Source organism: Acanthopagrus latus, chromosome 22, assembly GCF_904848185.1.
Source record: "Acanthopagrus latus isolate v.2019 chromosome 22, fAcaLat1.1, whole genome shotgun sequence".
NCBI lineage: Eukaryota > Metazoa > Chordata > Actinopteri > Spariformes > Sparidae > Acanthopagrus > Acanthopagrus latus.
This window is the reverse complement of record NC_051060.1, coordinates 25,825,467-25,840,690: the sequence shown is the minus strand read 5'-3', so window position 1 is coordinate 25,840,690 and position 15,224 is coordinate 25,825,467. Positions and strand designations below refer to the sequence as shown.

The 15,224-nt window shown below is 44.9% G+C and overlaps 2 protein-coding genes and 1 long non-coding RNA gene across 3 annotated transcripts; 2 read left to right on the top strand and 1 right to left on the bottom strand.

Moving 5' to 3' along the window:
- Positions 1-211: 211 nt before the first annotated feature.
- Positions 212-8,213, bottom strand: LOC119012800. Its single transcript, XM_037086959.1, has 4 exons — positions 8,114-8,213; positions 5,001-5,075; positions 2,046-2,179; positions 212-1,888 (listed from the first exon to the last, which is right to left on the bottom strand). Exons 3-4 carry the CDS (start codon positions 2,177-2,179, stop codon positions 922-924), a joined length of 1,101 nt encoding a protein of 366 aa, XP_036942854.1. The 5' UTR covers positions 5,001-5,075; positions 8,114-8,213; the 3' UTR covers positions 212-921.
- Positions 6,395-7,440, top strand: LOC119012821. The gene is made up of 3 exons (XR_005072608.1): positions 6,395-6,976; positions 7,182-7,249; positions 7,341-7,440. It is a non-coding gene; the product is annotated as an uncharacterized LOC119012821 (long non-coding RNA).
- On the top strand, positions 8,128-14,201 carry LOC119012770 (kunitz-type protease inhibitor 1-like). Its single transcript, XM_037086904.1, has 11 exons — positions 8,128-8,790; positions 9,354-9,514; positions 9,623-9,764; positions 12,151-12,321; positions 12,468-12,500; positions 12,631-12,759; positions 12,852-12,902; positions 13,010-13,180; positions 13,431-13,493; positions 13,581-13,790; positions 13,886-14,201. Exons 1-10 carry the CDS (start codon positions 8,382-8,384, stop codon positions 13,760-13,762), a joined length of 1,512 nt encoding a protein of 503 aa, XP_036942799.1. The 5' UTR covers positions 8,128-8,381; the 3' UTR covers positions 13,763-13,790; positions 13,886-14,201.
- The last annotated feature ends 1,023 nt before the right edge of the window (positions 14,202-15,224 follow it).

The window sequence follows — 15,224 nt, the reverse complement described above, 5'->3', positions numbered from 1 at the left end:
TTGAACAGTCGGTGTTGTGCAGTTAGAAGAAGCTGCTCGTATTAAAGTGTTAACAAAAGTAAAACATGTGAGAGACAAAGAACAAATTCACCACAACACAATTTGGATCATAATATTCATCTCTAGCAACATCTCTGATGAATAAAGCCATAAAGACAAAAGACTTGGTGTGATAGAAAATAACTGATGCTCAGTCAGATACAACAGCACATCGTCTGCAGACATGTTGACTTTATTAACAAATACAATCTGTTCAGTTTAAATCATCATTCTTTGTCCAGTCAGCAGAAAATAATGTATTGATAACTGACTGATAATTGATAGCTGGTCTTTGGTGTTTGGTGCTGAGGCTTTGTTTAGAGTGAACAAGCAGAACAGTGAAGGTTTCCATCTTTACATGCAGAATAAAATGACTGTCGTGAGCACCGAGGAGTCCACAGAGATCAGGCAGGTATCATTAGATATGATCATTATGTCACGTGTGTCAGGATGTCAGAGCTTTTACATCAGGGATGGTTCAACAAGCTGCTGTAATCAGATTGTCACACTGGAACACAACCATGCTGCACTGGACCATCAGAACCTGCCCTCTGAAAACTTTATCAGTGAGGTGGTCCAGAGTCACGTCAGGTCTGAGTCCTGACAGCTGACCTACGGGTCAGCGCCAGCAGAGGAATCAACATTTTCTATCCATGTAAATATAATAAAGGTCATTTACAAGATTTCACATGTTTTTAATCAGCGTGAAGAACAACAGGTCACACAGATCAGTGGTGCAGCTATAGAAATATCCAGAATCTTGGTATTTACAGACTTGTGCAACTCAGGAAAAAACTGCGTCATCAAGCATCAAGAACCTCTCTGTCTCAGTCAGCTGGGTCCAATTCTGAAAACTGAATCATATCAGAAACCAGAACTCATCTAACCCCTCATCCTGCTCCTACTGCTTCTTCTACTGCTTCTTTTAGTGCTGCTGCGGTTTCTTCTTGGACTTGGACCTCTGCTGCTTGAACTACGAGTTCTGTTCCTTTGTTTCTTTGGACCGGTGTTGTATCGGTCCCCGCTGCTGCTCACTCTATGAGTTCTGTTCCTTTGTTTCTTTGGACCGGTGTTGTATCGGTCCCCGCTGCTGCTCACTCTATGAGTTCTGTTCCTTTGTTTCTTTGGACCGGTGTTGTATCGGTCCCCGCTGCTGCTCACTCTATGAGTTCTGTTCCTTTGTTTCTTTGGACCGGTGTTGTATCGGCCCCTGCTGCTGCTTCTGTCCCTGATTCGACTGGTGTTGATTCTGTCCCTGATCCAGCTGCTGCTTCCTCCCTGTCCAGGTACAAAGTTGTTATCAACACAAACGTCTGAAACTGACCCCTCTGATGAGCAACTAAGGCACTGAAAGTTTTCTCCTATTTTGTCACAGCGGAAAATGTTTTGGAGATTGATCCCAGAATCCCCGAGCCGTTCCAGTGATTCTCTCAAGGCCATTTTGTCAGGACCAGAACTAGATTCGGGGTCATCAAAGACTTTTGTAAACACGAAGGCAACATTTCTCCAATACGGAAGGACGTTTTCTTTAATTGTTTTGATGATGTTGAATTTATTTTTTGGGTCTGTACACTTTTTGTCACACGGGGAGAGGTAGGAGTAGATGAGCAGGAGTTTATCCTGAGTGTCGCCGATCAATCCATGTAAGTTTGTCAGAACTTGAGGTTCTGCATGTACCGGTCCTGCAGGTCTAGCAATGACCACATTGTTGCCTTTGTAAACACCGTCGTTAAGAGTGTCCTCAACATTTCCTATGTAGCGGTCGTTCTTGAGGACTTGATGAAGGTCTTTTGGTTTGAGTTTCACTGGGATGTTTGCAGCCAGACAGAACTGTCCGTTTATTTGGTACCTGTTGAAGGTAAAGATGCAAAAACACGAACAGCTGAGAAGATGTGACACAGAGACGACGTTTACACTGAACAATCTTTCTTCACCAACATGATCTGACACGACCGATCAGAGCAACCACAGCTCCTCATGTTTTTTGTTATTTGGGTTAAACTCACTCTGTCCTGATTCCTCTGATGATACCAGTCAGCCAGTTCTGGTCCACATCACCCAAACTGGAGCGAGCCAACAGCAGGAACGCCAGCGTCATCCAGGGACGAGGATTCATCTGCACAGCAGGCAGGGTGAACATCAGAACATCGAATCATCAGAACATCGGATCATCAGAACATCAGAACATCGGATCATCAGAACATCAGAACATCGAATCATCAGAACATCGAATCATCAGAACATCGGATCATCAGAACATCAGAACATCAGAACATCAAAACATCAGAACATCAGAACATCGGATCATCAGAACATCCAGAACATCAAAACATCAGAACATCGGATCATCAGAACATCAGAACATTGAATCATCAGAACATCGAATCATCAGAACATCAAAACATCAGAACATCAAAACATCAGAACATCGGATCATCAGAACATCAGAACATCGGATCATCAGAACATCAGAACATCAGAACATCAGAACATCGAATCATCAGAACATCGAATCATCAGAACATCGGATCATCAGAACATCAGAACATCAGAACATCAAAACATCAGAACATCGGATCATCAGAACATCCAGAACATCAAAACATCAGAACATCGGATCATCAGAACATCAGAACATTGAATCATCAGAACATCGAATCATCAGAACATCAGAACATCGAATCATCAGAACATCAAAACATCAGAACATCAAAACATCAGAACATCAAAACATCAGAACATCGGATCATCAGAACATCAGAACATCAAAACATCAGAACATCGAATCATCAGAACATCAGATCATCAGAACATCAGAACATCAGAACATCGGATCATCAGAACATCAGAACATCAAAACATCAGAACATCGGATCATCAGAACATCAGAACATCAAAACATCAGAACATCAAAACATCAGAACATCGGATCATCAGAACATCAGAACATCAAAACATCAGAACATCGAATCATCAGAACATCAGAACATCAGAACATCGGATCACCAGAACATCAGAACATCAGAACATCGAATCATCAGAACATCAGAACATTGAATCATCAGAACATCAGAACATCGAATCATCAGAACATCAGAACATCAGAACATCGGATCATCAGAACATCAGAACATTGGATCATCAGAACATCAGAACATTGAATCATCAGAACATCAGAACATCGAATCATCAGAACATCAGAACATCGAATCATCAGAACATCAGAACATCAAAACATCGGATCATCAGAACATCAGAACATCAAAACATCAGAACATCGGATCATCAGAACATCAGAACATCAGAACATCGGATCATCAGAACATCAGAACATCAGAACATCAAAACATCAGAACATCGAATCATCAGAACATCAGAACATCGGATCATCAGAACATCAGAACATCGAATCATCAGAACATCGGATCATCAGAACATCAGAACATCGGATCATCAGAACATCGAATCATCAGAACATCGAATCATCAGAACATCGGATCATCAGAACATCAGAACATCGAATCATCAGAACATCAGAACATTGAATCATCAGAACATCAGAACATCAGAACATCAGAACATCGAATCATCAGAACATCGAATCATCAGAACATCAAAACATCGAATCATCAGAACATCAGAACATCAGAACATCGGATCACCAGAACATCAGAACATCAAAACATCGAATCATCAGAACATCAGAACATTGAATCATCAGAACATCAGAACATCGAATCATCAGAACATCAGAACATCAGAACATCGGATCATCAGAACATCAGAACATCGGATCATCAGAACATCAGAACATCAGAACATCAGAACATTGAATCATCAGAACATCAGAACATCGAATCATCAGAACATCAGAACATCGAATCATCAGAACATCAGAACATTGAATCATCAGAACATCAGAACATCGAATCATCAGAACATCAGAACATCGAAACATCAGAACATCGGATCATCAGAACATCAAAACATCAGAACATCAGAACATCGGATCACCAGAACATCAGAACATCAGAACATCGAATCATCAGAACATCAGAACATTGAATCATCAGAACATCAGAACATCGAATCATCAGAACATCAGAACATCAGAACATCGGATCATCAGAACATCGGATCATCAGAACATCAGAACATTGGATCATCAGAACATCAGAACATTGAATCATCAGAACATCAGAACATCGAATCATCAGAACATCAGAACATCGAATCATCAGAACATCAGAACATTGAATCATCAGAACATCAGAACATCGAATCATCGGATCATCAGAACATCAAAACATCAGAACATCGGATCATCAGAACATCAGAACATCAAAACATCAGAACATCGGATCATCAGAACATCAGAACATCAAAACATCAGAACATCGGATCATCAGAACATCAGAACATCAGAACATCAAAACATCAGAACATCGAATCATCAGAACATCAGAACATCGGATCATCAGAACATCAGAACATCGAATCATCAGAACATCGGATCATCAGAACATCAGAACATCGAATCATCAGAACATCGAATCATCAGAACATCGGATCATCAGAACATCAGAACATCAGAACATCGGATCATCAGAACATCAGAACATTGAATCATCAGAACATCAGAACATCGAATCATCAGAACATCAGAACATCGAATCATCAGAACATCAAAACATCAGAACATCGGATCATCAGACACTACATGAACACTATAACAGTTCATCAGTCGGTTCTTCTTCTGTGGTGTTTAACCCTCGATGACCTCACAGTTGATCAGAAGGATCTAACAGGCTGATCAAACACTGATGTTACAGTTTTTACCTTCGCTGCTGTTTCCAGTTGGATCGTCTCTACAACTGAAACAGACGCAGAACCAGCAGGATGGAAACTGCAGCACAGAGAGAGCAGATAATATGAACAAACAGCTGGTGGTGGAAGTTCACCTGCTCAGGTGGAGGACGATCGGTGGTGTCTGTCAGAGAGGTGGAGGCGTCACTGAGGACGATCAGTCGGCAGGTCTTTATAAAGACAAGAGAAGAAGAAGAGGCGGGACGTTAGAATGAGGAAGAACACAGAAGAAATGCTGATATCGTGGCAGTGATGTCATCACCTTGCTGATAAACATCTCCATATTTGGTCATGTTCTGATAACCGTCGATCACACGATGAAACTTTAGATCTTAAATCCTGAAACCAGTCTGAATCATATAAACTGGTTTAAAGATGGATTCTGTTTTAAAAGCTACACTTTCAATCTTTCAGCTGATGCATGTAAAGTAAATGTTACAGCAGGGTGATCATTGATAATCGATCATTTCAGACGGATCAGCAGCCTGATGTGTGTCGAGTCACCCTCAGTCTTTACGAGTTGAAATATTCTCAGCTTCCCACCATGTCTCGCTGATCTCTCTCGACGGCCCGGTCAAATACGCAGCATGAACCCTTCACACCACTCACAAGCTTCACCTGTAGACCCGAGTCGTTACAGTTCCACTGACACAGTCAAGTTACGTCCGTGACTTTGATTTAGGGTGAACATGAGTCTGACACTCCTGGTGTGAAGTGTGAATGCATCAGTGGCATGATGAGATCCTGTAACACAGTCAGTTACAGGTCAAACTGGTCATATGTGGAGGTGTTGGTCAGGGTGCTGGACTCAGATAAGAAGAGACTTCTGTTTCTTAGATGACTGTGATCAGAAACCAGCCGCTGTGGTTTCACACTCACATCGTGTTCAACAGATCAGCTGATATCAGACGTTACATGACTGGTTTCCAGTTATTGGGTGGGTACAGTGGTCAGTAAACGCACCGTCACTTCCCCATACTGTATCTCAACTTTAAGAATACTAATGATAAAAATAATCTTTATTAACCTGCTTCATAGGCGAGCTGAAACACATTCTGCCAAATCTCAACACATAATAATGAGTATATGAAGGAGAGGTACCGCAGGTCCAAGTGTGTGAAGGAGAGGTACCGCAGGTCCAAGTGTGTGAAGGAGAGGTACCGCAGGTCCAAGTGTGTGAAGGAGAGGTACCGCAGGTCCAAGTGTGTGAAGGAGAGGTACGCAGGTCCAAGTGTGTGAAGGAGAGGTACGCAGGTCCAAGTGTGTGAAGGAGGGGTACCGCAGGTCCAAGTGTGTGAAGGAGAGGTACCGCAGGTCCAAGTGTGTGAAGGAAAGGTACCGCAGGTCCAAGTGTGTGAAGGAGAGGTACCGCAGGTCCAAGTGTGTGAAGGAGAGGTACCGCAGGTCCAAGTGTGTGAAGGAGAGGTACGCAGGTCCAAGTGTGTGAAGGAGGGGTACCGCAGGTCCAAGTGTGTGAAGGAGAGGTACCGCAGGTCCAAGTGTGTGAAGGAGAGGTACCGCAGGTCCAAGTGTGTGAAGGAGAGGTACCGCAGGTTCTTGCTGCTGCTGTCAGACTGTAGAACCAGTTCTGCTCCCAGTAGTCCTGGCATGTGCATCATGTCATAAAAGAACCCATTTCTCTGTTTTAGCATGAACTGGACAATTTCACATACCTAGTCCTTGAGTTCGGGTTGGGTCAGACGTGAAATTTTATTGTGAGTGTCAGGGCCAAATTTGTTCCTCCAGGAGGTGTTTAGGAACCCGTTTTGGACCTTTTGGAGTCCACCGGTACCCATCATACCAAGAGCGCAAGTTGGCATTGGGACAAGTCACAACCAAAGTTTGGGAAAGACAGAGTTGTCCCTACCAATATTTTGATATAGTTTCATCTAACTTTTTTTTTTTTTTACATAATGCATTGAATATAACTCATTTGTAGTATTAAGCATGTAGAGAACTATTTTTCCGATGTGCCCACTCATCGCAGTCTTCAGCGTCACCTGCAGAGCAACACGTTTGATATGCTGCCATCTGATTGGCTGAAGGGTCGTCACACGCTCAGCACATGAAGGTATCAAAGCTCCTCTGTCACATCGCGTAAAGAACACGCGCTGTGTGGAAGAGTTTGAAAAGAAATGTTGGATTTGCATAATTAAAGGTATCAAGATGTTATTCTTTAAATGTTACCCAAATGTTCTTTCTTATAAGTTTGATATGTGTAATGGATATAAAGATGATATGTTATTCATTCATGCATTATTTTGAAATGCATTCAGGAAACTCAGAAATCCAGTACAGAAGTAGTGCAGGTTGAGGAAGCAGCAGCTGGACCGCCAGGCTGCAGGTGAGGTCTGAAAATGGTTCTATGATGAGACACTAACATGGCTGACAATCAATGTAAACATTTCTTCTGTCTCCTGAACTGATATGAGCAGATGCAGGTGCTGACGGGTTTAAGTTGTCTTTGCTCTTGAGGACAGTCAGCAGTGTCCTGGACCAGCCTGATCCAACAGCCACTGAGGCGCAGCATCTTCCAAACAACAAGTTACGGTTTCAGGAAAAGCGGTACAGTCAGTATCCAACTTATTTTAATAAAGTATTTACTTGTTTGGCATATTTCAGTGAGCACTGTGAGGGCAGCGTCCCAAACTTACAACTGTTCTACTTTATTACTATTCAACAACACAGTGTAAAACATTGTTTATATACAATGTTGATTATTATTGTTTATTACAATATTTCTGTCCTCTGGCTGCTGTGACGATCCCGCTTTGCTGGACACACACACACACACATTAAACACACACACACACACACATTAAACACACACACACACACACATTAAACACACACACACACACACACACACACACACATTAAACACACACACACACACATTAAACACACACACACACACACACACACATTAAACACACACACACACACATTAAACACACACACACACACACATTAAACACACACACACACACACACACACACATTAAACACACACACACACACATTAAACACACACACACACACACACACACATTAAACACTCACACACACATGTGTGACATTAATTATCGGTTAAATTATTGATCAGTCAGCACTCTTTGCTTGATAATCAGTTTATCATTGATTAATAATAAATGAAGTCACTTCATGAATAATTCAGTGTTTCCGGCTCTGTGCGGTGTCGCCACACCTGAGTGACGTCAGCGCTGTGTCGGTGTAATTGGCCCGTCAGAGGAGTGTCTGGCTGCTTCCTGTTTGTGAGCTGGTGAGACACACCTGAGCGGCGGAGGACAACACAGCGGACTGTCCTCACTGTCTGTCACCGTCAAGCTTTTTATTGATTATCGATTGATCGGGACTAGAAGCGCTTCCGGTTCTTGCGCCGACACTGAGACTGTCCGAGCGGAGACGCGTCAGGAGGCGGTGAGCTGTGTCCTTCCTGCTACAATCAGCTGACAATGCCTTCATCCTCCTCTTCCTCCTCTTCCTCCCCCCTCCTCCTCCTCCTCCTCCTCCTGCCGCTGATGCGGCCTGCCGCCTCAGCGGAAGAGGACGCGGTCTGCGGCAGCGGAACTTTCCGCTCCGGTCAGGAGAACTTCGTACTGGACGCTGAGGACGCAGTGAAGGCGGGAGCGGCGATGGTGGCCACTGCGCATGTGCAGTTGGAGGAGGAGTGTGAGCGCGCGTGCTGCGAGGATTCGCGCTGCAACCTGGCGCTTCTGGAGCCGCGCGTCAACGGAAACTGCACGTGCGTCCTCTTCAACTGCGTGCACAGGAACCGCTTCGTGTGCAGGTTCGTGAACAAGGTCGGGTACCGAAGCTACATCCGGAATTCTGTTTACCTGAAACACCTGCAGGGACCACGAGGTGAGTCCACAACCACCTGGACTGAGTACTGGATCAATATCAATATCTATCAATATCAGTATCAATCAGTTTTTTACAGTAGAAGTACTCTCTGATACTACAGCAGTACTACAGTACTACTGCTGTAGTACTGTGAGCAGGTGTTGGATGACACATCACCGTCCAGCTGAGTCAGCTACACACCTGGACTCAGCCGGACTCGCTGGGTGTATAAACTGGAAACATGCAGCTGGTCTCTTCGTCCTGTCTCATCTTCATCACCCTGAACCTGTACACAGGTGCCCAGGTGTCTGACACTCTGTAGCCACGCCCACAACCACCTAGTCTGTGCAGAGTTTAGTGTTGAGGAGAGAAGTTAGAAGCAGCTGAGACAGAAGAAGTGTGATTTTACAGACTGCTCAGGTGTAACGGGCTGATCACCTTGATGACATCACTGTTACATCACTGTGACACCACTGTGACATCATGTCACACACCGTCATCACACCCTGAAACACTTTGAACACTTAAAGATATCATTAAAGACATCATTAAAGAAATATGTGACATCACTGTGTCTCCAGGTGACCAGGCTCCGCCCATCGCCATCGCAGGTCGTGATGTGGTCATCCAGCCTGGGAAGACGGTGCTGCTCAGCGGCGTCGAGAGCATGGCGCTGGGCGACGCCCGCATCACCAACTACCAGTGGAGTCTGCAGAGTGGACCTGATGGCGTCAAGATGGAGGTAAGACCTGCTGAGTCATGGGGGGCGGGGCTGAGATGAATTCATCCTGCATGTCCTTCCATGTCAACAAAGTCCTAAATCAAGTTTTTTCTGGATGTGGTTCTGCAGAAGACAAATCTACCGGACCAGGTGAGACTTTCCAACCTGCAGCCCGGCAAGTACGTCTTTCAGCTGACTGTCACCGACTCCAACAGCCAATCACACGCCACCAAGGTCACTGTCCTCGTCCTCAGCCCGGAGCAATCCAGCTGTGAGTGGTTATGGGAAATGTAGTCCACTTTATTGACAGTTTATTGATCAGATTGAACAAAATCAGTGGAGTGTTCGTGTTCAGTGTTTTCTCACAGATGATCCAGCTCCTCTCAAACTGGTCGGACTGGAATACCTGACACACACACACACACACACACACACACACACACACACACACACACACACACACACACACACACCCTGAGGCCTCATGTCAGTTTCAGGTTGTAAATCTGTTGAGCAACATGTGACCGTTTGAAGTACTCACACTGTGGGAATACTGTGTCACCATGGTAACCAGACACACCCTGTGCTGTGGGTTAATGTGCATGAAGACAGAGGAGTGTCAGAACTCTTAGCAGTACAGTGTGTACCGTCAGAACTGTGAGCAGTACATATCCACGTACATTTAGGTCATGCTCTGTGGGGTCGAGGTGAAGGAGGAGTCAAATGAGACTTGAGTCTCCTGCTGCAGACAGAGAGACTCTGCTGTCCTGACGTTAGTCGGGAGTTTGTTCCACCTCTGAGGCTCCAGAACAGAGAAGAGTCGTGACTTCTCTGAGCAGCTTTGTTTGCTCTCAGTGATGGTGGTACCAGCCGGCCCGCTGATGTAGAAGAGTGAAGTGTTCTCTCTGGGCCGCGTGGTCTGACCAGGGTTTGGAGGAAGACGGTGCAGTTCTGTTGATGGCCTTTAAGTCCAGCACCATCATCTGGAATCAGATGCGGGCCACAACAGGAAGTCAGTGGAGGTCACGGAGGAGGCGGGTCACATGGGAGAATTTGGGTAGATTGTAAATGAGCTGCTGCAGCGTTCTGGATACACTGCAGTGGTTTAGTCTCAGAGGCTGAGAGTCCAGCCAAGCAGGAGTTACTATAGTCCAGGAGGGAGATGACCAGAGCTTGGACCAGGAGCTGGGCTGCATCCCTCCTGAGGAAAAACCAGATGTTATAGAGGACAAATCTGCAGGATCGGGCCTCAGCAGTGATGTTGGGGGTGCAGGACAGTCCGTCGAGGATTACGCCCAGGTTCCTCACCATCGATGAAGGTGATACTGTGACGTCCTGGACAGTGACTGACAGGTCCATGTGAGGACAGTCTGTCCCCAGGATGAAGAGGAGTTCAGGTTTACTCAGGTTGAGTTTGAGGTGATGAGCAGCTGTCCAAGCAGAGATGATGCAGACATTCAGAGATGAGCGTCACAACGTGGCTGTTGGAGGAGGATGAGGGGAAAGAGAGGAACAGCTGGTGTCGTCAGCAGAACAGTGGTCAGAGAATCCATGAGATGTGACTGCAGAGCCCAGTGATCTAGTGTATAGTGAACACAGAACCGGTCCTGATACTGGGCCTTGATGGACACCAGGAGCCATTCCAGGTGCAGTTTGTCAGGTATGATGTGAACCAGGTTAGAGCTGAGTCAGCAGTGTTCAGTCAGAGTGGAGAGGAGGATTTGATGGTTGACTGTCAAACACAGAAGAGAAGTCGAGGAGAACGAGGACTGACGAGTGGGACGAGGTTCTGGAGGAACAGAGAGACTCAGTGAGGAGGCCCGTCTCAGTGGAGTGAGCGGTCCTGAAGCCTGACTCATTTGGGTCAAGGAGGTGGTTCTGTGAGAGAGGAACAGTTGGTTGTAGACAGCACGTTCCAGGGTCTGTGTGCAGTGCATTGTGGGAGAATAATGTCCACACTGACGTTGTGATTGTGTGTGTGTGTGCGCGCGTGTGTGCATGTGTGTGTTTTTACCCAGAGAAACGAACATACAGACGACTGAAACTAAATAAAGAATCAATATAAATATAAATGAAACATCAGTGTGTCATTGATAATGATCAGAAAATAATAAAATGTAGTTTTAATATATATATAGTTTAAAAATGTGACTCATTTTATTTGAATATTTTAATATTGATTAATTTATTGGCTAATTTATTTTTAGATTTTTGATGTTGACAATTTGAGTCGTCTAATAATTGTACTTTATATTTCTGCTCTGCTACATTTACTGAACACATATCACATTATTATCAGATATTATATGAAGCTGTGGAGCAGCTTCATCAGCACCGGCAGCTCCGTCATCACGTCTTCATCATCTGAACGAGCTGCAGCCATCGATCAGCTGATCAGTTCACTGATTGTTTATTGACTGAAAGAAAATCAAGCAGGACTTGTTCAGATTGTTTCTGGTGTAATATTCTCAGACAGAACGAGGTGATGACATCACCAAGTCTCAGCTCGCCGTAAAAGTGATGAATAAATATGATTTCTATAAAATGTTTTGATACAAACATGTTGGGAGCTTTCAGCCGGGTCTCCTGACCTCCATCAGTGGTTCTGTTGTGTGTGTGACCCGTGAGTCTGGTCCTGACCGTCTCCTCTCTCTCAGTGTTCTGTCGGGCTCCAGTGAAGGTCGGCCCGTGTCGCGCCGCCTTTCCTCGCTGGCATTACGATGCCGGCACGGGCGAGTGTGAGCAGTTTGTGTTTGGAGGCTGTAATCCAAACGACAACAACTTCCTGTCCAAGAACGAGTGTGTGTCTGCCTGCAGCGGAGTCACAGGTAGCACACGCACACATACACACACACACACACACACACACACACACACACACACACACACACACACACACACACACACACGCACACACACACACACACACACACCTGTTGTATCTCTATAGATGATGTTGTCTTTTTGTCCACAGTGTCAACAGAGAGGAGCATCCTGCCTGATGGTGGTCAGTCCCATAATGCACCACTTCATATCAGCTCAGTAACATGTGTAGGATGTGCAAGATAAGAGTGTGTGTGTGTGTGTGTGTGTGTGTGTGTGTGTGTGTGTGTGTGTGTGTGTGTGTGTGTTTTCAGAGGAGTGTGATGTGGCTTGTGCTCCTGCTCAGCTGATCTGTGATAACGGCTGCTGTGTGGACAGAAGTCTGGAGTGTGACGGCGTGAAGCACTGCAGCGACGGGTCGGACGAGCTCCACTGCACCAAATGTAACACACACATACACACACGCGCGCGCGCACACACACACACACACACATCCTCCAGCACTGATCTTCCTCCTCCTCCTCCTCCTCCTCAGTGAATCAGACCCTCACCCGCCTGTTGAACATCGATGTGAACCTGAAGAAAGGTCAGCTGTTAAATCTCTTCATCTCTGAGCACCTGTTAGCTCTGGATGCTAACATGCCAACATGCTAACAATTACCAATCCCCCCCTCCACACACACACACACACAGCTCGGTGTGCGGAGCCCCCCCACACCGGACCGTGTCGGGCCAGCTTCCCCCGCTGGTACTACGACCCAATGAATAAGAAATGCTTCACCTTCACCTTCGGCGGCTGTGAGGCCAACGCCAACAACTTCGAGGACCAGGAGACATGCAGAGAGGCGTGCCGCGGAGTCACCGGTACCACACACACACACACACACACACACACACACACACACACACACACACAGTATTAGTACTGGGCAGTACTGTGTTGTTTGATCTGCTCCATCTTCATTATATTCAATAACTAAAGTTAGCTTAAAGGCTAATTCATTACAGCAGCACACATCACTACTTCCTGTTTCTACTCACACTGTGTGTGTGTGTGTGTGTGTGTGTGTGTGTGTGTGTGTGTGTGTGTGTGTGTGTGTGTGTGTGAGAGCAGAGAACAATGTGTTTTTCAAAGGGTTGTTTGATCGTTTTGAGACGGAGGAGGAGAGCGACTCAGGTGAGAACTTTACCTTCACACTGAACTTTACTTACACTTCATACACAAGTCGGCCTACAGGAAGTGACCTTGCTGTTTCCTCCTCAGGTAACATAGCTCTGGCTGTCTTCCTGTCGGTGGCCATCTTGGCTCTGTTGGCGATCCTCACCTACTGCTTCCTCAAGTCCAGGAAGAAGCGCTCCCATAGGCCCGTTGCCACAGGCCCCGCCCACGTGACGCTGTCGGAGCAGGACACGCTCGTGTACAACAGCACCACCAAACCAATATGACATCATCACCACAACTGATGACCTCATGGTCAGCTGCTGTCTGACATGTCCGTTTATTCCTCTGCTGTTTCTCTCAGTTTTTTGTTGTTTTTATTTCAGTGGTTTTGATATTTTGTCCTTCAGAAGCTGAAGACTCCTCCTCTTCCTCAGCAGCAGGAGTGTTATCAGTGCTTCAGTGTTGGTGGGAGTGGAAATGAAACAAGCCAAGTTGAGTTGTTTGCTGAGGAGCTTCTGAGTCGTCATATTAATGAGTGTGTGTTGCATGTTGTTACAGTGTGTTGGGTTCTATTGTGTTTAATTATTTATGAACTGTTCTGTTTGTCTCCAGCTGTAAATATGAAGTTAATGTGTTAGTTAGTGTTGTTTGAATCATCTCAGGGCGTTAATATCAAAATCAATATCAATATCTTCAGTTTGTTAATAAAGTTGATTAACCCAACATGTTGTTTCTGAAGCCTCCGTGACCACAGAGGAACCAGAACCAGAACTTGATTAATAATCAAACGTACTGATCGGTGAGTTTTGTGGATGTTTGAAAAGTTTGATTTCAGTTTAAAGAGTGAAGAAGTTGTTGAGGCGTCGACTTCAGACTGAACACCAGCGAGTTCTGACAGGCTGCAACTCGTCTGATGAGTCAGAACTCAGACTGGTTTCTGTTTACTGACACACACACACACACACACACACACACACACGCTGACACTCTTTTCACTGTTTCATTTTAATCATCCATCTTATTCAATTACAGCTAACGTTTCATTTAAAGATTTGAGTCAAAGTCAACAGAATCAGAATCAGAAAAAGCTTTATTGCCAAGTACAATTTTACACATACGAGGAATTTGTTGTGAACTAAAACGCAGTTTTATACATAAACATGTTTTTATTCCTCACACGTTAAACATTAAAGGGATGATCAGATCATGTGACGTCAGTCTGTCAGCTGACTGGAGCTCTGCTGCCCTCCAGTGGACACAAACACCAACTGCACCTTTAACTCTACATTAAATATTCACATGTGACATTAAACACATAATCGCGGGACTTCCTGTGACATCACAGCCGAGGCAGCAGCTGATTCACTGATTTTCACTGACAATACATGTTAAAGTAATAGATGATCGGTCACAGGCCGTCTGTGTTTCATAAAGAAGGACCCAACACTACAGACCCGTTAGCTCGATATGCAATGATCAGAAATTACTAAGTGTTTTAGTACATAGAGTTCAAAAACATATTACAACTCTGATTAACTGATTGATTCCCAGCAGGCAGAGTGCTAACAATATGTACGAACCATCAACCACAACTAACATGTGCTAAAAGAAACAAGCAATCTTCAGTGTTAATAAACTCTGACGCACAGAAAGTGTTTGATGCTGTAAATTAGGACTTTTTGTACGAAATGCTTTTGTAATGGGATTTCTTCTAAAATGTGTAGATTGGGTCTGAGTTATTTCCAG